At 36.3% G+C, this 22,269-nt stretch overlaps 2 protein-coding genes across 7 annotated transcripts; one reads left to right on the forward strand and one right to left on the reverse strand.

The window, feature by feature from the left end:
- Positions 1 to 4,201: 4,201 nt before the first annotated feature.
- LOC112288843 (uncharacterized) lies at positions 4,202 to 10,802 on the reverse strand. 2 transcript variants are annotated; one of them, XM_024533482.3, is made up of 10 exons: positions 10,546 to 10,802; positions 9,157 to 9,375; positions 8,775 to 8,899; positions 8,465 to 8,562; positions 7,933 to 8,279; positions 6,504 to 7,610; positions 6,148 to 6,385; positions 5,675 to 5,822; positions 5,139 to 5,294; positions 4,202 to 4,967 (listed from the first exon to the last, which is right to left on the reverse strand). In XM_024533482.3, the coding sequence occupies exons 1-10, from the start codon at positions 10,718 to 10,720 to the stop codon at positions 4,569 to 4,571; spliced, it is 3,012 nt and encodes a 1,003-aa protein (XP_024389250.1). In that variant the 5' UTR covers positions 10,721 to 10,802; the 3' UTR covers positions 4,202 to 4,568. The 2 variants fall into 2 exon arrangements, with proteins under 2 accessions (XP_024389250.1, XP_090110456.1); XM_090254330.1 differs by having other exon boundaries at positions 9,496 to 10,597.
- A 2,785-nt stretch (positions 10,803 to 13,587) lies between these two features.
- On the forward strand, positions 13,588 to 18,484 carry LOC112288844 (F-box/kelch-repeat protein SKIP4). 5 transcript variants are annotated; one of them, XM_090254333.1, is made up of 6 exons: positions 13,588 to 14,409; positions 14,579 to 14,643; positions 14,829 to 15,315; positions 15,749 to 16,138; positions 16,721 to 17,305; positions 17,525 to 18,484. In XM_090254333.1, exons 3-6 carry the CDS (start codon positions 15,209 to 15,211, stop codon positions 17,694 to 17,696), a joined length of 1,254 nt encoding a protein of 417 aa, XP_090110459.1. In that variant the 5' UTR covers positions 13,588 to 14,409; positions 14,579 to 14,643; positions 14,829 to 15,208; the 3' UTR covers positions 17,697 to 18,484. The 5 variants fall into 5 exon arrangements, with proteins under 5 accessions (XP_090110459.1, XP_024389255.1, XP_090110458.1 ...); XM_090254334.1 differs by having other exon boundaries at positions 13,819 to 14,409; positions 14,873 to 15,315; XM_090254332.1 differs by lacking the exon at positions 14,579 to 14,643 and having other exon boundaries at positions 13,767 to 14,578.
- The last annotated feature ends 3,785 nt before the right edge of the window (positions 18,485 to 22,269 follow it).

A 22,269-nucleotide genomic window follows, 5' to 3' on the forward strand; every position in this document is an offset into this window, starting at 1 on the left:
AATGAAATTTGTGTTTAGAAAATTAAAATATCAAAAAATCTCCAATGGACATAATTAGATAGAAAGAGCACAAGTGATATTAATTCAAAGTTGTTAGAATTTTGTCATTGCCTATGTTATAAAATAAGAATCATAGTTTAAAAAAATTGATTTGAAAGAATTAATAGTTTGATATGATATTTGTTAATTTAAAAAATAAGAAGTTAGAACAACATATTTTTGTTGGTAATAATTTTATTTACACATTGAACATCAATAGTGCAATTAATTTTTTATTTCATCTTACTTTTTATTTTGTACCATATTATAGAAGATGGTGAAAAATTGCATGACTAAAGAATAAGAATAACAAGAAGATAAAGTATCAAAAGAAGAATCCAATGTGTTGACTTAACCTTAGAATTAAGTAAAAAAAATTTGTAGAAAATATAACTATGGATATAATTTATTTATGATAATTTGGCATATAGATTTTATTTTGAAAAAAATACGAAAATAAAACAAAAATAAAATAAAATAAAATGAATTGATGTAAAAAAGTTTGTTGATGCTAGAAATGTTGTATCAAATTAATATTATTTGAAGAAACAAAGAGATGTAGATAAGTTTTTATAAATTAGAATAAATATTAAAGAATAATAAAAAAAACCAAAAAAATAAATAAATAATTGGATTTCAAGGTGTTGAAAAGTTATGACTTTGGTTTGGAAGTAGAATATGCAAAATATTTAAAAATAAAAAATAAAAAATAAAAAAACTCTTAATTTTAGACTTAATACTATGAAGTATTATTTTTTAAAATAAATAAATATCAATATAACTTAGAATCTAACTTCATGTTGATCTAACTAAGAATAATATAAAATATTATTATTTTATTTTAAAAAATAGAATCAAATTGATTATTTAAAAGTAGTAGAAGAAGAAATAAGTGATGCTTCAAATTCTCTTAATATTTCTTATTCTTCTTTCATATTTGCAAACAAAGACCTTACCACAAATACTTTGTTAGAGACGAAAGTGTTTAGTGACCAAAAAAACGTTTATGAAACACAAATAAGGTTTATGTATTGTAAATTACTTAAGTTGCAAATTTCAGAAGAAATGAACCACAAATCATGATAGGTCCTTCACAACTTAATTTATGTGTCTTGAATATTTAAGCAAAAATTGTAAAGTACATAGATGCAATCAAGATACTCAAAAACCTTAAGTATAAAAAAAACAAATAGAAGTACATAAATTTAAAATTGTCTTAAAATGTAGTTTCATTATATGCTATAAGTTTTTTTATATATAGTCTTCAATAGAAAAAAATTAATAAATATATAATAAATATACAAATTATCTTAATTTTTTTAATTTACTTGTAAAAATCTAAAAATATATATATCTAAAGCATAACTGTAGTACCACTTTGAAATATTAAATTTGGAAAAGAATTTGAGTTCTTCAAATTATTATAGATAAACAATTTAAAATATTGGTTTATTTTAAGTGTAAAAAAGATGCTATAGCTTATAAGAAAGTTTTACATTTATAAGCTAATTCTAAGTCTTTATAGAATTTCTATAAAAAAGATCAAAACAACAAATTAAAAATGAAGGCAAAAAGTAATTTAACACTTAACAAATGCAAAATTTCCACATATCATAAAAATAAATAATTAAATAAGAAAATACAATCATGTATTGGAGATATTACTTTAGAAATTAAGCCAAACGACAAACAAAAAAGATGAATATAATTGAAATATATGGCTATTAATAATAAATTCTACAAAACTATTATATTTTAAAATCCTTCAACTCAAATATTATGGCTTAGTAAAGAGATATTGAGAAATCTTAATTGATGATGCTTAAAGTTTCTTTTAAACATATAATAAAAAAGTTACTAAAATATTTAGCTTACTAAAATATTCTTAAAAATTGAATTAAAATTATAAAAAGTATTTTTTATATAAAAATTATAAATAGATAATTTAAATAAAATACATCCAACTTGATAGACAAGTATTTTTTGAAGTAGGACACAACTCTATTCTTTAAGTTTTTATTAATTTTTTATTTATATTTTATTTATATACAATCAAAACCATATATCAAAAATGTGTATCTTTTACTAAAACCACACATTCCTTCTCCTTACTTTATACTTTAGTCACATATTATAAATTTTGAAATAAAGCTATTTATCACTAAGATCATTATTTTATATCTATTTTTAACTTATTTACAAGAAATTTAATATTTTAAACCTCTGCTATTTAATTTTTGAAAGATTTTTCATCCAAAAATATTTGTAAGCAAACCTTGTCTATTAATGTTGTCTGAAATAAAATGAGATTGTACATTCATGTGATTAGTACAAGACTAGAATATTAGATTATTTGCAAATACAAATTGTTCATGGTTATTCCAAAAATGAATGTTTCTTTTATTTATACATATCTAATATTCTTTGTATGGAATAGTTACCAAACTACCTCAATTGCATAAGGACATGTTCACAAATTCTTTATTGTTAAGAGAATTGTGGGGAATCTAGAAAAATATGAGACTTCTTGCTATAGTAGAATTTTGTCTCAATGTGCAAATAAGCTAGTTCTTCTCAACTTCATTTAATACCTCTTCTTCTCAAAGTAGTTGCCTCAATTCAAACACAAGTGGCTTACACTATCAAAACACTTCTATCAATATTTTCGCTTTACACTTGCAAAATCCAATAAAAATATTTTTAAAATAATTAAAATAAAAATAATATATGATACAATTTATACTTTTATAAAAAAAATTGAAGCTTTTCCATACCAAACTTTATTATTCTTAAATTCTTAATGTATTTGTAGTGAAGAATATTTCTATGATAACTTCCTAGACTCCCATCACAAATTACTCCAAGTTACTCTTTTGAGCATAAATTTCTAATTCTTAGTGCAACAATGTTGGTTGTTTGTAAATGCAAAAAAAGCATAATTTGACATATTTAATATAAAGAACCACATAGCTACATCTTTTATAAATTGATTTGGTTGAAAATTTGTACTCAAACCAATCACTAATATACACAAAAACTAAATTTGATTAGTAGAGTTACAATTATTTAAAATAATATATTTTTCTTTTCAACTTCTATTTCTACTTAGAAAAGATCTTTGAAAGCACTTTGCAAAATAAGGACCATGGCCTAAAACAAAATTAGAGCAATATCCAAAGTTTTAACTTGGAAAAAAGCATCTTCAAATATTTTATGCAAATCTAAGGAATAATGAAGTTTTGGTATTATAAATCCAAAAGAACCAATGAAAGTCTTTTAGCCAAGTCATATTGGACCTTCATCATAATATTTGTTTATTTGATACAAACTCATACTTGCTAAGTTTTTAACATTAAGCAAATAGCTGCCAGATTTTGCTCAAATTTTAATTTGTAAACAAAAATAGAACATATCCTATAAACCAATGTTAGACAGAAAAGTATATGGTTGTCTACATTTGCTGTTTATTTCTTTTGATGTTTTTTGAGGCATGGAATTGGTTAGATTTTAATGTATGTTTTTACTTAATATTTAGTTTGACATAGAAATTTTAATCAAACCAATATTCTAAAATTCAATTGAAGTAATTTCTTTTAAAAAATTTAAATTGTGATATTAATTCAACAATGTTTCTAGTTTCATTTGCCACAATTTACAATTATTTTGATAATATCCGATGGTAAATCATGCCAAATAAATAATATAAAATAAAAATTATACATATATAATGTTCTGTGTGTACAACTTAAAACCACCATTACACCTCTGGAAAATGTCAAGATACAAATTTCTATTATATCACAAAAATACTAAAATATATAATTTTGATTTCAATATTTTGTCATTTTGATTTTAACAATTTTTTGATTAAATAAAAATAAGAGACCACTAAAACCAACATGATTAATGAACTTTGTTAAGTGGATATGTGAACCATTATTACTGTTAGATCAACAAGCAATCTCAAAATGGTTTATTACAACATTCCATGCCTTCTATTGGAAGAGGTGTCCTATTGAATGAATATCCTTTAAACCATCCATCCACTACGCTCTTTGACACTGTGCCAATACGTTCGGGCCAAAGAGGAAATCACTACATATTTCTGATTTTCCTTCACACATTACATGCTGGGAAAGAGTGTTGGAGCTCGAGATTAAGATTTATGTAATGAAATTTAAAATCTATGGGTTAGGATTAAAAGTATGGATATAGGGGGACATTAAATCACCTTGGCACCTGGTGGGGCTACTGGCCAGATGTTGCCCAAAACGTGCTACAGTCCCCCTCTAAAAAAATGCAAATGCATTTTAGTGTGATTTTGGCAAAGGATTACAATTGGCTACATCTAAACTGTATTATAAGCTCCAATTCCATGAGGCTCAAATAAATGCACAATCAAAACATCTGTCTAAGCTTCATTTACTTTCATGACAAGCAATCCCTCATCTACATCAAAACCTTCACATTTACCGTCTTTAAGACCTTCAGGAACTCCTGATATACAATGTTTCTTTTTCTTTTTCTTTTCACACGAATTCCAGCATACTGTTATAGGAGAGAATCACTCCATCCCTACATCCCTCATCCTCGTCTTCAAGATTCCTTTGCTCATCATAGGAGAGACGTGGAGCAGACACACTTCTGCTTGCCTTTGAGAACATGCTTTTGCTTGGTTTCTTTATCCGAACCAAAGGACCGCGTGAAGGCTTGCTCACAGGGTTCCAGGGATGAGCACAATCATTCAGAGTATCCGATACAGCAGGGACAGACTTTGGTCTCCCAGGGTCTGCTAGTCTTGATGGGGTAACAGCCGGAGGAGGTGTGTACAAGGGTAGCTGCTCAGGTGAAATCTTCCTCACTCCCATGCCAGAAAGACCAGGAAGTGATTCTGTTCCGTCTTGCTGTGGGTCCAGAATTCGAAGGACCTGGAACACCCACGTGTTTGATATCAATGAACAGTGATAAATCACCTACTCATACGGGTTAAGCAAACACAAAGTCACCTACGAGAGTAAAGACAACGAGTAAGAACAGGTTTCACTGGCTGTAAGTTACGCATCCCAAAAAAAATCAATCAATTCGCATCTCATGCACACCTGAGCCATACGAGGCCGCATTCCAGGATCTTTCTTTATGCATTGTCTGGCCGCATGCATCATGCAGTGCATCTCGAACATATTGTTGTCATATTCCGCTCCTCTGAGACGTGGGTCTATTAATTCGAGATCAGATCTATCCAGCAGCGGCCTTGCCTGCAATTTTAAAGTATATCGTGTTTGGTTTAGAAATAAAAACACGCATCATCTGATTCAGATCGAAGTACAAGTCATTAGAAAAAGGTGAATGATCTAGTATAGATTAGCTGGAAAAGACAACGTCTAGAACAACACGATGGCTACAAACATCTCATCGTGGTGTTGATTCTAGATTCCAAGTTTCACTTTCAAAGTAAGAAACGAAGAACAGTCGAAGTTAAAAACAAAATGATTGACAAGTAAGAGTTACGAATACGAAATGCAAAGATACAGCTAAAATAAGTACTCCCCTACAGTTGATAGAATACTCTTGAAAACTACTAGAATTCTAGTAACAGATAGTTGTCGAGCACAGTAGACCTCAATATATCCCTTACCCAGTCTGTTAAAAGAACGCCGCCTTTAGCTCCCTGCTGAATAACTGCTTTACGCCCTGTCAAGATCTCCAGCAACACTACACCAAACGCGTAAACGTCTGCCTTCTCCGTAATCTGACCAGTCTCAGCGTACTCGGGTGCAACGTACCTGAAATTGTCATAACGAATGCAGATGAAATACAATTTCTGTAACAAATGCTTACACACGCAGGTTTCTTTACATCAGACCTCATTTCCGACTCCTCTTGTTGATTATTATATTTATAACTGATCACCATAAGCTGTTAAGGTAGGGAACATATATCTTTGAAAGAATGGAATCTATTTTGGAGATTCACTGGAGTGATATGGTGAGCTTTATAAAAATAGGGTTAATCATACAAGGCTCGCTGCTGCGATTTTAAGGATCTCCCAGTAGCAGCTATCAAAATGATAAGCCTCGTCAAAGCTCACTCAAAATCTTCAAGACTTACCCTAAAGTACCAAGCACACGGGTCTCTTCCGCCATGTCCCCATGCATTTGCCGCCTAGCAAGTCCAAAATCTCCAACCATGGGCGTAAAGTCATGAGTGAGCAGAATATTATTAGGTCGCATATCACGGTGAACGATGCAGCCAACTCGACATTCTTCATGCAAGTACCGCAGTGCTCTTGCTGAGCCAAGGGCAATCTTCTGCCTGTATTTCCAAGGCAAACACTCCCTGTTCTTTGCTGCACACATCAAAGTGTGAAGAGATTAAAAAGGACTAATCTTGAATGGCATTATCATAAAGGACAGAAAAGTAAACGCAAAGAACATTTAAAATATCAAAGTCCGTATGTAACTCACCAGAAAGATGTCTGTCTAGTGAACCGTTACAAATATACTCGTAGACCAGTAACCGTTTGTGGTTCTCCACGCAATAACCAATAAGTGTAACAAGATTACGATGCTGTGCACAACTTAGAACCTCCACTTCAGCACAAAATTCTTCATCACCCTGCGAGGTTGCAATCTTGTGTTGTTTAACAGCAATAAGCTGTCCCTCCGGCAGAATCCCTCTGTACACGGACCCATATCCACCTTGAGCTAAATAATTGTGATGATTAAAATTATCCGTAGCGTAACGGAGTTCGTCGTAAGAGAATCTTCGTACTGCCTTGCCAAATTCTGGGGTCTTATGCTTGCAAATAGTGCAAAGGAAGGGAGCTTGAGGACCTGTTTTCTTTGCAAACATTGGTCGTCTGACAACGGCTGATCCATCCGTTACTCTCTGAGCTGGCATCCGAACATCCTGAGGAACTAGTGGTTGCACGGGGTTCAAATATTTTGAACTCGATAATTGCACAGGATTCAACCGAGTCGAAGACAATGCTTGCTTAGATTCCTTGGGTGAAAATAGTTCGGAGACCGGCACGACATCGCTCTCCATTTCTTTGGTTCTGGCTTTCCCCAGCGGAGACAAATAACTCCCAACATCTCCATTTAATAACTCCGTCAGATTTTGTAATGACCAACTTGCATCAACTCGTCGAGGTTGAACAGAAATAGGACCTAGTCGTGCGCCACTGCTATTTCTAGGATCATAGTCTGCCGGGGACGATGAATCAGATCGTTCCAATGCTGATGTTCTGGGACAGGTGGAAGTCGAAATGACTGCAACAGGATTACTTGCTGCATGATTGGGACTTACAATATGTCTAGCTGATGGCAGTTGTGGTTCAGTGGATTGAGTCACAGAAGAGGGAGAGTCGTCTGATGCTGGTGAAGTACATGAATTGGGAATTGCCTCTGAGATCCCCTGCTGAGTCGTCTGATGCTGCAATGAATACATTATTCCCACTTCGTTGTTTGGACCTTTGCTTTGGTCGGGATAAGAATCATCTGTAGAAGGACTATCAATTTCTGAGATTGGCGACTCACTAAGCTGCAGCGATTCCTCCCGCGCATAGATACCTGCCATCACAATGACCAGCACAGATGGTTACTGCAGCTCGGTTGAGAAACAGGTAGCAGCAAGTCGACGAATTTCACTTACTGGAATACAAAATAACAAAACATAAATGAAGAATATAAAATACAAATATGAATAAAATGAATATCACATCAATGCAGTGGCCAGTCCTACTTGATGACGTTGAGTGATAAAGATATTTGATAGTATGTGAACTAAATTACACTTACTGGAACTTAGTCCAGATGTATTAGCGGTATCTTAATTGGCTCCAACCAAATCAGATAGCAATTTGCGACTGAAAGAATGAGTTCAGGGTCTTACCAAGCTCTGGACTACCTTGATCCTCCAGCCACTGTCTCACTGCAATTATATCATGTCTCATAACTGGATTGATATATGCCGTACTGCCCTGGTCGGATGCAACTTGACTTTCAATGTCTTCGGCTTGGTCCTGCGCACTGATTTGATCGCTGTCTGCTGCCGTAGCAAGCTGTTGGGGATGACGGTAAATACCAGGATTTTGAGAACCGATCACAGGGCTAATCGGTCGCACCATCATGTCTGGGTGCAGGCCAGGACGCAGTGGTTGACAGGAGTCGAAGGTCTTCACACGCGTTACGTAGCATGTGAGGTTGTCGATGTAATATTTTTTATCTTTCTTCATATTCCTAATTAGCAGGGTGGTCATAAGATAAATTTAGGTTAGATTAAACAAGATTCACTTTTTGGGACAACTTCCCTGTAATATCAGAATTACATCCTGATTTGTTGCGAGAACCTGCTCTGGTATACTAAGATACTATACAAACTTAGGCAGATGTTAAAACATATGAGAAGGAATAAAAGAGCACACCTTTCCAGTACAACATGATGCGCCCCAAAACTCTTCGCTACCTCCACGACAAGAGACCTGATATCACGACTACTTTGAACATCAATGTCCAACGTCACCTGCATGAATAAAAAAATTGAAGATATAAGCTCCTGATTCAAGGTTTAAGGTTGCCAGTGAGAATCAAAGGAAAGGCAGCATATCGACTGAAGGACCACTTATGCATTCAACCATTCTCCGAGCACTGAGGTCACATTTCAACTAAATATACTCCCCAAGCTAAAAACAGGCACGAAGTAAGGAGCAAGCTTTGATGAATATGTTACTTTACCCCTAATTTCTGACATCTCAGATGAAGATCTAAATTACTTAGAAGAGCCTGTTTTTTGCTCTGCAATTCTGAACCCAAAACAGAGCGATTCAAACCCTTCTCTTCAGCCCAAGATTTGTATCCCACTGCACCAGGTCATAGCAACAGGTTGAGAACCAGAACTGCCACCAAAGTGTTCTGAATAATAATCACCTCACCAACTATAAGTCGATAAGAGTTCGTCGAGGGATAAGGCCTCCCATAGATTTTTGACAAGGACTGCACTTCAACATAAAACCACTTTCCAGGCAGCTGAAAAGAAACTAGACTGAAGGAAAAAGGCAAGCGAAACCAATTGCAGTTTCAATAATTTACCGAATTTGCATTCGATAAAGTCACTTACGTATTGAAAGACCCGCTTGAAATCCCGCCTTACTAGGAGTAGAAACCTGCTGCATAACACCAAGAAGCTTTAAGATATCCCCACTTTGAAGGACGTGATCAAGAGTCCAATCCACAGCTGTATACGACAATTCTTTCCCCGCGTCGATGACGATTAAGACCCGATGTGCCTCATCACCACCCCATTGAACATTTGCGGGCTCCTGAAAGCTCTGCAAAACTGTGAAATTTCTTCGACTATTAAAAGCGTCCATCTTTGAAATGGTCCAAACCCCGTCCTCAACAGGGGAGGGAGTAAATCCTGCTATGTTATTCAAAATTCCGGCTTCAAGTAGTACACCTGGCTTGGAGAGTTACGGACTCTACGCGGGAAGATTATAGAAGCTGGTCTGCGATGTATCGTGCACGATAAAAGCTCCCATCTGAAGCCAGTGCCTCATGAGCATTTCCCAGTATCTAATGAAACTGTCTGAACAAAGATGCAGAGTTTAGGTGAACGGGAGAGAGCCTGTATCACAAAATTTAACGTCTAAACCAATCATTCTCCGAACCCAAACACAGAAACCATGCCCATTGTGAGCCCAGGGGATGAACATGAGTCTCATGCGAAAGTAAGTACTCTACACAAGGTACAGAGATTGTCGATCAACATCCGACACGCCACCAATCACATATGGACTTCCACACAGCGATCGCATTGCGAACTGGAGGGCCGACTGTTTAGCCAGCCTCAATCGACTCCAAACCTGATAGACCAAGCCGTAAGCAAACCACGGGGCCACGATGCGTCTAGTTTCAGATAATGAACTCGACCATCGGATCTCAAGTGCCCAGAACTTGCAGACAGTAGATAATTAAAACCAGGATTCTGCATCAATAGCACAAACAACGCAATAACTCCTTGCGCTTCGCTTCTGAACTCGGAACCCCCGATCCCGTAGTGCAAAATCTGCTGTTCGCTGTGCAAACTCGGAAGCTCCACTGGCAATAAACCTCAAACCTTGCACCTCCACCCTCGAGAACAAGGCACTCCACTATACCAACTTCCTGTCCCTATCCAAGCCCTAAATCACAAATATCTCACCGCGACAACTACGTGTCTGCACTCTCCTCTCTTGCGTAAACCCCTGTGCAACAACATCACAACGACCTCCTTCGACCAACAAGCGAGCCCTTCCAAAGCTGGTGCAGGCAAGGCTCCGTGCAAAGAACCCAACACACACGAGTACAAAAACAAGGAATCTCATTCACGACTCAAATCGTGCACATAATCTCAGCTCGAGCGCCTCCTCATTCTCCAGCCTTGCTCTTCCCCTCCTCTGTCTCGTCTCGTGCCGTCTCTCTCTCTCTCCCTCTTTCCCTCCCTCACTCACTCGTTTACTCCCAATACCTGGCATTGCCCTGTGATGCTCGCCCTCTTGGCGCCGCAGTTCATTGAGGGTGGTCTCCCCGCGAGTCCCAAAGTGACCTGCGAGCGTTGGCCAATGAGGAGCAATACGCTTGATTCCCATGGAGGTCAAAGGAGGGCCCCACTTCCCCTCTGGATGCTTCGCGCGCTCCCCCATTCCCACGCAACTCCGTCCTCGTCCGGGCCCACGCTCAGCAGTGCTTTCGAAAGCAGCTCTCGCTCCTCCGGCTCGCCTTCCTCAATCCCTTCCTTCCACCTGCGTGCAGTGATCCAGGGCTACGGGCCCCGCTCCCGTCCAAGCTTCCTTGCAACCCCGCATCCGGCAACCATTACAATGATTTCCAATCCCATTCTCGGCCGTCTTTTTCCATTCTTTCACCTCAATATCCCTCGCTCTCGACCTTATTTAACACTCACGGCCATCCGCTTTGCCGAATCAAACCCCTTCGGCCCGCGACTCCCGTGGCTTATCTGTTGCAGGCCTTCCGCACGCTGCAGACCTTCTCTTCCTCTCCTCCGAAACTCGTTTCACACCACGTCCCGTCGAAATCCCTTTTCACATAAGACCCAGCAGTGGAAAAATAAATATACATACATGCCAAAAAAAAAACATGTAGAACATCCACTATGGCCACTTGCATGATACACAAAAATCAAATTGGCACCAACACCTTCTTCAAGCCTTTTTTGCAAAACTCCTCCAATGTCCTTTACCATCACCTTTTAGTTCTTTTCTAGACCAAAGGCATGGTTAGGCTCATGACAAGCATGCCATCAATGCACCAATTAAATGTAGAGTTGCTTAGTTCTTTTGCTTGCAATAAAGGTGAGCAAAGCATTGCAACACAAATGGGGTACAAGGAAGGTGTGTGTTATCTACCCAGAGCAGAATCTAAATCCAAAAAATTATCACAAAATTGGAATAGATTAACAGCAAGAAAAGAAAAGAAGCAAATAAAAATAAAAATAAAAACTGTTGAGAAATCAGGACTTTCTATTAATGGTGCAAAATTCTATTTGTAAATCTACATTCATATATGCTTGGATTACTATATCTCTTTGTGCTGTCACACCAACTTTATGTTGTATTTCACTTCTTTAATAAGTTAAAAATATGCTATGAACTCAATAACCATATTTAGAATTGGTATACCTGCTCTAGTGTAGTTCTTTGCCCTTTGGAAATAAAAATAGGGGAATGTTAAATAGACTCAAACTTTTACTGAATTTACGCATTCTAACCATCATGAAAATAAATAAATAAATGACCTCTAGATACATTTCTCCACTATTGGATCTGCAACCAATAAAAATTTGATCGGTCTATTAAGTAAAAGAATGGGTCTATTTAAACATTCCTGTAAAAATATTACAAATACAAAAGTAACCTTCTTTGAAAGTGGTAACTTGTGGTTAGCAATTTCAAATTTCACAAGTTTGTTCACACTTATCAATACAGCCATATGTGAGATTCACATTCTTTCCTTTTTTTTTTTCTTTTTTTCTTTTTTTTTTTTGATTTTCAACAATCACAATGCGCAGAATTACTACCCTGTAAAACTGAGTTTCAACCAGTATTTTACAGTCATACTTATGTTATTGATAAATGGTTATCACTCTCAGCTTGCTCAGAGTTCTAATAACATCTCTATCAGTGACAATATTGTGTCAAAAAAAAGATGCACTGGTGCCTGCTACGTTCATCTCCATGTTCCCTTTTTTTTTTTTTTTTTTTTTTTTGTAGCTCTTTTTCAACTGCAACTACTTAACATTCTAATGCCATGTCTTTTGCTATTCCCTTAGCTATTTAATAGGTCACCATATCTTTTTAAAGATTTAGCTACTAGTGAGCTGATTGTCAATTGAAGGCTACAAGATTACAGTGGTGGTGTGAAGTGAGTGATTCGGAACACACAAGGAACATAATCTTGTGAAAAATACAAATAATACAGACATTCCGTGAATCCTTGTAAATCTTGGAAAAATATTTTGCATTACCAAACTTTCTTAAACTCAGACAATGTTACCATCTTTTTCCAAACTAACTTAAACTCATGTAATTAACCAAGTAAAGAATTCTGAACAACATGTGTTGAATAAATCAAATAATTCTAACGGAGTCACCATTGCCTAATGATTTGTGTGTAATTTCTTACAATAAAGTAAAAAGAAAAAAACTGGGTCTTCAGAATATTTACAAGATGCAGATGTGTTGTTGCATATTTGCACTTTACTAAATTTATAAATGACTTTCCGCACTGTCAAAGATTTAACATTATATCAAAGTTAAATTTAGTATTCTTTATGTTGTTGCATAAGTAAAGAACATAAGTAAAATGCTTTTCAAAGACAATGTTCTAATCGTTTAAGTGGTGCACAACCTATTTTTATTCTTATTACCATGAAAATATCCAATTATTAACTAAAAATATATATAATTAGTTGATAAGAAAAAATCAAAATGTTGTTCATGTGAAATGAACCTCAAGTTGAATGTCTCCCCTTCACCAAGAAAGCATTCAAAATAACTTCAGTGTAAGTGAAGCTCGAACAAAAGTGTCTGCAGTTGAGGGAATATTCAACCAAAGTGAAGCAAAAGTGTTATCCATACTTTACCTTTAGTGGAGTCACATACACGACTGGTTCAGATGTATTACCACATATTTTATTTCTTCAAAAGCCAGGCTCAATCATTTGTTAAGCATTAGTTCCAAAACTCATTCAAAATCCTTGAATTTTATTATTACACTATTCACTAAAGGTTTCCTCTTACACTTCACGCAAGCCACTGAAGTCCAATTTTCTCACTATATACATACAGTACACAAAAAATAATAATGGATATGTGTGGGTATGCTTACAAATGTAAATATATATATATATATATATCCATTATATATAACAGCTCAAGCATCAACCACCAAAGAGACAAAAACCATCTTTGATTCACAGCAAATCTCATTGTTTTCATTAAAAGTAAACTAATAACTCAAATCTGCATGTCGTTCTTGCAGATTGCAGAGTAGCACTGGAAGATCACCCAACTCCCAATTGTAATTTTCAGTAAATAAATTCCAATATATATTTTTAGAGGCAAAGGGCATTGGTTTCCACTAGTTAGTGTATATGCATATTGCATGAATTTCGAGAGTTGTTTTGAAGAAGAAGCTGTCACTAGTTTACACAGCTCTTAATTGGAAGTGTAGCTGGTTTCTAGAGCAAGCCAGTTTTAGGGTTTGCTGTTGTAGCAGTAGTAGTCGTAGTAGATGTTGTTGCTGTTGGTGTCATTCAAAGTTGGCGAGGTTAAGGTATAGATGGGGGATATGTCCACCTAAACGGGGCCCTTGCGAAGTCATCATCGATTCCATTGCTAATCTGGCTTGCATCCGTCGCAGTGCTGCATCGAAGCGCGCGCGAGCTCGTTGCGTGGTCGTTAATTTGCCGTTGTGGGTTTCCAGATAATTTTCGTGCGTTGTGCCGGAGTTTTTTCGTTTGCGCTGTAACTGTTGATTCCATGGTATTTGGTCCAGGATTTGGGCTGCAGTTGCTTCGATTACGGGGTTATAGTTAGTGATTGCTCACCGATAGGGTAGGGTTTCTGGGGTTTGGCGGGACGATGTGAATTGCGGTAGACGTGGTGACAATTATGGGATTGAGAGAGAAGGGGAAGGCGATTTGGGGGTTTGAGAGGTTAAGGATACGAGTAATCGGCGTTAAGATTCAGTGGGAGGAAGGAGGTATTCGTGGAGAATTCGGGCGAATTGGTGCTCTGTCCATGAGCGGAGTGTGGAGCTGAAGAAAAGGGAAGACGGAAGTGGGTAGACAGGGAGAGATGGAACGAAGACGGTAATGCATTGTGCACTATGCAGGAGTTTCATCGGTGCAGTTAGGTTCACATTTCTAGATGAACTTCGGAATTGATTTTAAGATTCAATGCGTGACTTCGGATCAGTTTACGACTCATCGAGTGTGTTACGGGAGTAATTCTGTAGGTTGTATTGATCTTCTCTTTCAGGTATTTGTTCAGAGGATTATATCATAACTTTTCCATTCTCTAAGCTGTGTGCGATATCTTCAGAGGTGAGTTCTCTATCGATGGAGAACTTGGCAAGTAGTCGTCATGAGCCCTTGCCTCTTCTCGGCCTCTCAAGAGGAAAATTATTCTTCTAGCTTAGAGTTAGAAACGTACCTTCTATTTATTTGTTGATTATTATTCATGCATCAGTGTGCGTTCACGCTCATGTCGAAATTCGGTACTCATTCAGGAATTCCACATTCCTCACAAACGGGATGGATATCGTTATTTCAGACGAGGAAGTTTCTGACCAACTTATGGAGTATTAGAGAGAAAGGATTCTGCTGGTTCGGAGAGTGATTTTATATCTCTGGGAGTTTTAAAGTGGACATAAGGTCACTTTTCAACAGATTCGGGTTAATGGGGGTGGTGTGTAACAAAGATGCTTGGACCAATACTGTTGTTCTTTCGAGCCATTTGATCCAGCAATTAGAGTTCCAAGAAACTGATGGCATCACGACCTTAGTCTATTTGCTAAATTTCTCTCGAGGACAACTTGAACCCAAAAGCACAGCAGTTTGGTAGATTGGCTGGCTGGTAGTGGCACCACTATGAATAGATGTCAAGCAGATGGAGAACAGATTCCAGGATACTAGTGCGCATGTACGGAGTTATTCTTTGGTATGGTGTGGAGGTCGAACTCTTGTAGCCTCTCAACTATTTCCACCAATCACAAGGTGAGAGTGGTCCAATCAAATGCATATGTAAGGCAACCATATGTAAGATAACTATTATGATGGTATGATGTGTTTCCTTTGATCTGGTGGTTGAAGTTGAATCGGCATCATACTATGTAATTACAAAGCATTAACCACCACAATTAGCGACTGCTGTGTTCTTGTTGGTTTACTTTATTTTACATAGAATAATTTCATGCTGTAACTTGCGGTTGTTGAGGTTGAGACATAATATTTTGTGGTCCTATTGAAGACATTTTGTGTGCTCTGATGTCTGCATTGTTTCTCCTACATATAGTAACTACGTAAGATGTTCCAGGGTTATTGTGCCTGAAACCACATACATATTTATTTTGCCGGAAAAAATCCGTGAGAAGAGTGTATACAAGTAATTTTTTTCAGAGATTTTCATTGCTTTGTTCAAATGTTGCAGGACGATGGCTGTTGGGGATGATTGCATGTCGGGTTTACATATTGATGAAGCTATTCAAATAAATGGAGACTCTTCTCAGAGTGTAACCAACAAACATGCTCAAGGGGAAGTGATAGTGCTCATTCCTGGCCTACCCAACGACCTGGCCCTACAGTGTCTGGCTCGAGTGCCACGGAGGCATCACTTGAATTTACGATGTGTTTGTAAAGAATGGCGCAATATGATTGCCAGTGAGTATTACTATTCTTTGCGAAAGAGATTGGAGGTAACCGAAGGTTGGATCTATGCTTTCAGCCGGGATTACTTTGAATGTTTGCATTGGCACGTACTGGATCCAGTTACTCGCTTGTGGAAGGAGCTTCCAAGCATGCCGGTCGACTGCTTGCGCAGGTATTGTACAACTTTCAACTACAATTACATTGTATTGTAAACTTGGATCACTTTTATGTGGCAGGGTGCAGGTTGATTCCTAATTTGAGTTTCGAGCTGTGGATGGGAATTGGCATATACGTGTCCAACGTCACCACTTCAAACATATGTTCATCTGCACAAACTAGGTTACTCTTTTATAACTCAGAAGCTTGGACCATTTTGCGGTCACCTCGAAGAATGGTCTAAGCTCTGAACTATGAGAGTTCTGGTTTAGTTTGTGCTTGTTCAAGAATCACTTTCATTTATACATTGAGTCTGTTTTTGTGAACCTAAGCTTGTTTGCTTTGGATGAATCTATTACTATTGGCATACTAACCTGAACGTCTAGTGAAGAAAACATCTTGACGAAAGTTGGGAAAGTTTATTATTACAGTTCTTTGCCACACCGTTTTCATTCTATCAATTTAACTGCCCATTGACTAAAATTATATGTTGAATTATGAAGTTTCTCTGAGAGGTTGTTGTTCGGTTACGTGCAACTGCTCCAGGATGGCCTTGTTTTATTGGATATCTTCATCTAAGTTGACAAGGTGGTTGCAGATATGGTGTCACATGTTCAGTCGTGCAGAGGGAACTCTATGTCATGGGAGGAGGCGGAGGCGGAAACTTTCATGTTCCTACTCCTGAGGTCTATAAATTCGACCCAGTGAAAAATGAGTGGACAGAGGCTGCTGCAATGGAAACAGCCCGCTGCTATATTGTGAGTGGTGCCCTTAATGGCCGTCTTTACGCCGTTGGAGGTATGGGTGTCACCTCTTCGGCTCTTAGGTCATGGGAAGTCTTCAACCCTCAGACTAATGAAAGGCTTTTCCGAGAAGATCCAAACGTTGTGCCTGACCTGGGGGAGTCGCTTGTAATGGACGGTAAAATCTATGTACGACATGCGAGCGCTCGTTCAGGTTATATGGGTTCATACGCTGCAGTGTTCGATCCAGTCGAGAGTTCGTGGGCAGCTGTAGATAACGAAATGGTGAAAAAGTGGTGCGGTCCTACAGCCGTCACCGGAAATGATGTGTACATGCTTGACCAATCGTTTGGTATCAAGCTCATGGTGTTGGACAAAGAATCAGGTGAATGGGATCGTATCGGCCGTTTTTCGCCACTTTCTATCCGGTTGCCTTGCAGGTCCGCTCACATCAGACTTCGTCTTTTAAATGTTATACTTTCATATTTGTGTACGAAATGCGCACATACGTCCTTTTTTTTTGTTTTGGATTTTGAATGGTGTAAGGGTCATGTGTTCATCATGCCACTGCATTATGGCAGCTATGATTGTGCTATTGATACGTAGTGTTTCTTATGTAGTTCGTATGCTGGTGGAACTTATCAAGTGCTACTTTGCAGATTGGCCGCTATAGAGAAAAACCTTTATGTTGTCGGCCGAGGTTTAAAGACTCTTGTTTTGAATACTGACAAGGCTAGCACCACCAGCGGGGGAATATTAGTGGCGTCAACGATTAATGGGTTGCCAGATTCTGAAGACGTAATTTTAAGCTGCCATGTTATTGAGCTTTGACCCGACTTACATTAGTCTCACGTAGCCGGACAAAGGCGACCATGCTATTTGGTTTCAAGATTTACTAATCTCAAACTTGCCTACGTGAATTGATTCAAAGTTTCAGATCAATCCAACCATTGCCGTCATGTGGACATCTTACGTTGCTCTAGCTCCTGCTTTTTTTTAGCAGATGAATTTTCTGGTATGATTTTCTCAGGCAAACTCTCATTTGCAGCATGGAGCTCTTCTAATGTAAACTCGTAGGTCTAAATTCCATTCAACTTTTTTATATATTTTTTATTCACTTCAGCAGAGCTCATAATTTGCGCCCCAACTATGTCCAGCATGGGTGATACTCTTTCAGTTTTATGTAAGTAATGGCTGCGAGTCCTTTCACAGACAAGGGTGCCACAATTGGCGAGTACAATCCAGACCCAAAAAAGCTCAACAAGGGAGCTTACAAAATTATTTGGAGATACCATTTGTAAAATTTATGCTTATTAAACTTTCACAAACAATTGTGCATCTGGTTGACACTGTAGTTTCTATTTTCTTTTTCCCTTCGACTTTTTCATGCAGTTTACAGGATAAAATGAACCGAAGGTCTGGAAGAAGCAACTAGGGTTCAAAAGCTTTGGCTTCTTTAGAGTTGACTCTGGTTTTGGCACTGGAAGATCATGAACAATTGTTTTTCATACAGAATCCATACTTAGATTAATAGGAAAGAAAAGACTGTTTAGTGTAGGCAGCTTTGGTCACGATAAGATTTTTCTGTGACTACAATCAAATATTGCCGATTATCTTTGTATTTCATCTCAAATGTGATTTTATTTAATTTTTCTATGAAACAGGAAAATTACGATATGCATTTCAAGACATTAAACATAGGAAAATGGTTTTGAAAGTAAGCATTTTTTTAATCAATGTCTAGGGAAGATACATTCATACTCTATTATCATCTATTTCTTCAAAGTCTGAAATTTAGGTTTCTAATTTGCAAGAATTCATTTGAGATATGCATTCAGAAATTGTCTTGAGCAGTATTGGACATGTTTAGTATTATTGCTAGTATTTTTGTATGAATTGTGAACTACAAACATCTAGTATAATGAGATGGGATTTCTTACTTGTATTCTATTTTTAATACTTGAGAATTCATAGCTTTGAAGGTGGCTTATTAATTGTTTTATTCAATGGAACCATGACAAATCATTTGATTTATATGTGGACACAAATTTATATTTTATATTTTATATATTTTTTTGTGAATTTAAATAGTTTTATAATTTTAATTTTGTATCAAACTTCTAGACTAGAAAGAAATTTTCATCATATATATACAACAAAAATCCACGTCATTGGCCACAAAAAAACTATAAAAGTTTAAATTACAAAAATACCATAGATTTTCTTGAGTTTTGTAACAATAAATAATTTTTAAATATTTTTGACCAACTTACAATCCAAAGTTTTTGGCCATAATATTACTATCAAAATTAAGATGATAAACAATGCAATATTTCTAACAATTTCAAATATTTTAATGATAATCACTTAATATGTTTGATTTGTATACCAACCAAATTAATACATAACTACTACCACATAGAACTTTATCAACATAATCAAAATACACTTTGAACATGCTAATATGTAAAACATAGTTCATTATTTTATAGAGCTTGAAAAGTACTTTCAACCTCTTTTTAGAACATTCTATTGATAATATTAACAACATTGTAAAAGTGAACAAAAATATCAATAAGTTAATCTTGGATTTTAAATATCAATTACATAGGATTAGCACATGAATGAAGTTGAAATCAATAAAATAATTGTATTCATTATCTAACAAAACTGGCTGATAGAGATAGAAGATCCAAACAATCCACCGGAGAAAAAGAATTTGATGATGTCCTACTCAAATATCTATTGATTCTCTTTCTATATTTCATCCTCTTCTTCCTTGAAGGTGAAGTTGTTCTTAATGTTGAATGTCTTATGGATCTTCTCTTCTAGTGTCTTTTCCTTTATTCTATCTGCCATAGTTTAATACGTCAAATCCAATAGGCTCTTGATGTTCAGATAGTTTGCTACATATTTCCATCATTCCACTCCTTCCCATTGGTACTACTCCTTATCTTCACCTCATACCTTACTTGTTACTCTCCTTCCCTCCTCCTTACACTTTGTACAACTCTAATACTTCTACATGCCCATATTTCATATCAAAACCAATACCTCATTCCTTACCAAGATCAAGTTGAATAGCATTGTTTGATACATCTTCACAAAATTTGCATCCTACACCTTAATTCCATCTTTTGATGCCAAGGGCTTGTCTTTGTCTTGATTCAATAAACAATGATTTATAATATAGATTAATAGTTGGCTTGAGATTTTACTTCAAGAATGTAAAGAAATCTTTTACACAATTTGATTGATTTGTAAAAAACTGATGGCTACATGTAATCAACTTCACAAAATAATAATTGTAAGATTATTTTTTTTGTGAAAATGTAGAAGCTTGAGTTTTTCATATTGATTGCTGATTATACTTTCAAATAGTACCAAGTACTAAATCTTTGAAAATACCTCTTATATTGCACATTTCACTTTTTTTTTGGTTTATCTTACAATCACAAAAGTTTAAATAGACTTTTACAAAATTTTTTTGCTTTCTTTAATTTTACCATCTTCTTTCTTAGGATTTTAGCCAATTTCCAATGCAATAAAAACTTCCTTCTTTCTCCATTGCCAAATTTGACTTATTGTAGGAAAAAGCCAATATTAATGAATTTCCTAAAACAATGGAATCCAACTAATATATTCAAAGTGATTGAAGTGTATTTCTAGAATCATGTACAAAGCACATATTTGTGTTGTTTATAACCTCACATCTAATAACTATGTGTAATTGCTCCCAAAATTCAAATGCATTCATGCACTAACAAAATAAACTATCATGCTATACTTTAGAATAAAACTAGACCTATAATTATAATAAATATCAAAACTTAAAAGGCCAATAAATTGCAATGAAATACCTCAATATTAAAACCACTAAGAAATTCATTAACAAGTTCTTGTTTTTCTTTATAATCATCATTAGTTATATCTTACCAACCAACACACATTGGCAGCCAATTCTCAATCAAAGAAATTCAACACATACATTCTTGAAAACAACTACATGTGCTATTACAACTATTTGTTATTGCCTTAATAAAAACAACTACAACAATAAAGTTATAACCTCTAAAAGTCCAATTGCAAAGTACAATTTGCATAAGTCATTAGGCTTTGCTTTTTTTCTTTTGCTCATATACTGTCAAGGATAAAGACTCGATGAGGGAAAATATACACAAAAAGGCTATCTCGATATAATAAGTCAAAATATAAACAAGTAGGTATATTAAAAGGAAACTGGAATGGCTATTGCCACAAGACAAGAAACTAAAGACTCTTGAACCTGGACTAGAAGTAAGAAAGGAGTTGACAAGAGTGAAGAAGCCTTCACTCTTGTCTCTATATATACTATCTAACTAGGGGCTACATGGCGACGTTCTATAGGACCTCCAATATGTGTTGACTTTGTAGGACACATGCCTTGACTTACAAGGCAAGTTTTTCTATGTGTGGGCCACATAGTTAGCTTGATCTTCAAGCTAACAACATGTGTGGCACATGGCCAACTTGTTGACCACGTTTCTAATCCAAAAAGTCAATTAAAGACACCTATGAAGTCAAAGCAGTGTCTAGGAAGTTTCTAGGAAGCTTCTATATTAAATATTATAGAATTAACTTACTTTTATCTACTTTTACTTACTTCTACCTATTTCTATATGTAATTATTAGCTTACATGATTATGGCCGTGACATTACCCCCCCTTCTAGAGACGAGTTCCACGAGGAGCGGTCATCATATGTTGAGGAAATCTATGATGCGACGAATTGTATTCGCCACATACTCTGATCTCTGTTCTCTTCGAAGATGATTGATAGGGCCTCTCAACCATCGGTAGTGTCCCATACCAGGGCGGGAAGACCACCCAGTTATTTGATCATTGTTGAGGCCTTCGTAACTTCCTTCGAATAGAATATTCGGAACACCATCAGGAGTTGTTCCTACTTCTAGCAAAATCACCAAACATCGAGAATCCCTTTCCAAATCGTGATATCAAATGCGTTGTATGTCACCATCTGTTCGAGGAAGAACATGTCGTTCTTGAAGATCTTCATCTCGATTGCGTCGTCTTGAAGGTTGTGACAATCGTAATGTCTTATCCGGCAGGTCAGCAAACGAAGGTTCTTGAGTTGAATCCGCTGGTTGTTGGCTCTCCATCTAATTAGCGTCACAAATGCAAAGAAGTTACAAACAAGGATAGGAAATTGAATGTTATCTTGCCTCAATCTTGTCTCTTTTATAAGAAAGATTTTCATCTTGGTTTTGATGGATGTCGTTGATGAAAAACTTTGACTTTAGCTGATGCATTTCCTAGATTCCTGGATGGCTCCCATGTGCGTTCACTAATATCATATCCGCGCCAATGAACAAGATATTCCAGCTTATTTCGGCGCCACCTTGAGT

Source organism: Physcomitrium patens, chromosome 11 (assembly GCF_059467195.1).
Source record: "Physcomitrium patens ecotype Gransden chromosome 11, ASM5946719v1, whole genome shotgun sequence".
In the NCBI taxonomy this organism is placed as follows: Eukaryota; Viridiplantae; Streptophyta; class Bryopsida; order Funariales; family Funariaceae; genus Physcomitrium; species Physcomitrium patens.

Excerpts from the sequence above, each read along its gene's own strand:
- LOC112288843 (XM_024533482.3), bottom strand. The coding sequence starts at position 10,720 with ATGGGGGAGCGCGCGAAGCATCCAGAGGGGAAGTGGGGCCCTCCTTTG. Across the intron at positions 9,376-10,545 it reads GCATCACAGGGCAATGCCAG|TTTTGCAGAGCTTTCAGGAG; the intron begins GTATTGGGAGTA and ends GAAATTTCACAG. Across the intron at positions 8,900-9,156 it reads TCAAGCGGGTCTTTCAATAC|TGGGATACAAATCTTGGGCT; the intron begins GTAAGTGACTTT and ends GACCTGGTGCAG.
- LOC112288844 (XM_090254333.1), top strand. The coding sequence starts at position 15,209 with ATGGAGAACAGATTCCAGGATACTAGTGCGCATGTACGGAGTTATTCT. Across the intron at positions 15,316-15,748 it reads CTATTTCCACCAATCACAAG|GACGATGGCTGTTGGGGATG; the intron begins GTGAGAGTGGTC and ends CAAATGTTGCAG. Across the intron at positions 16,139-16,720 it reads CCGGTCGACTGCTTGCGCAG|ATATGGTGTCACATGTTCAG; the intron begins GTATTGTACAAC and ends AGGTGGTTGCAG.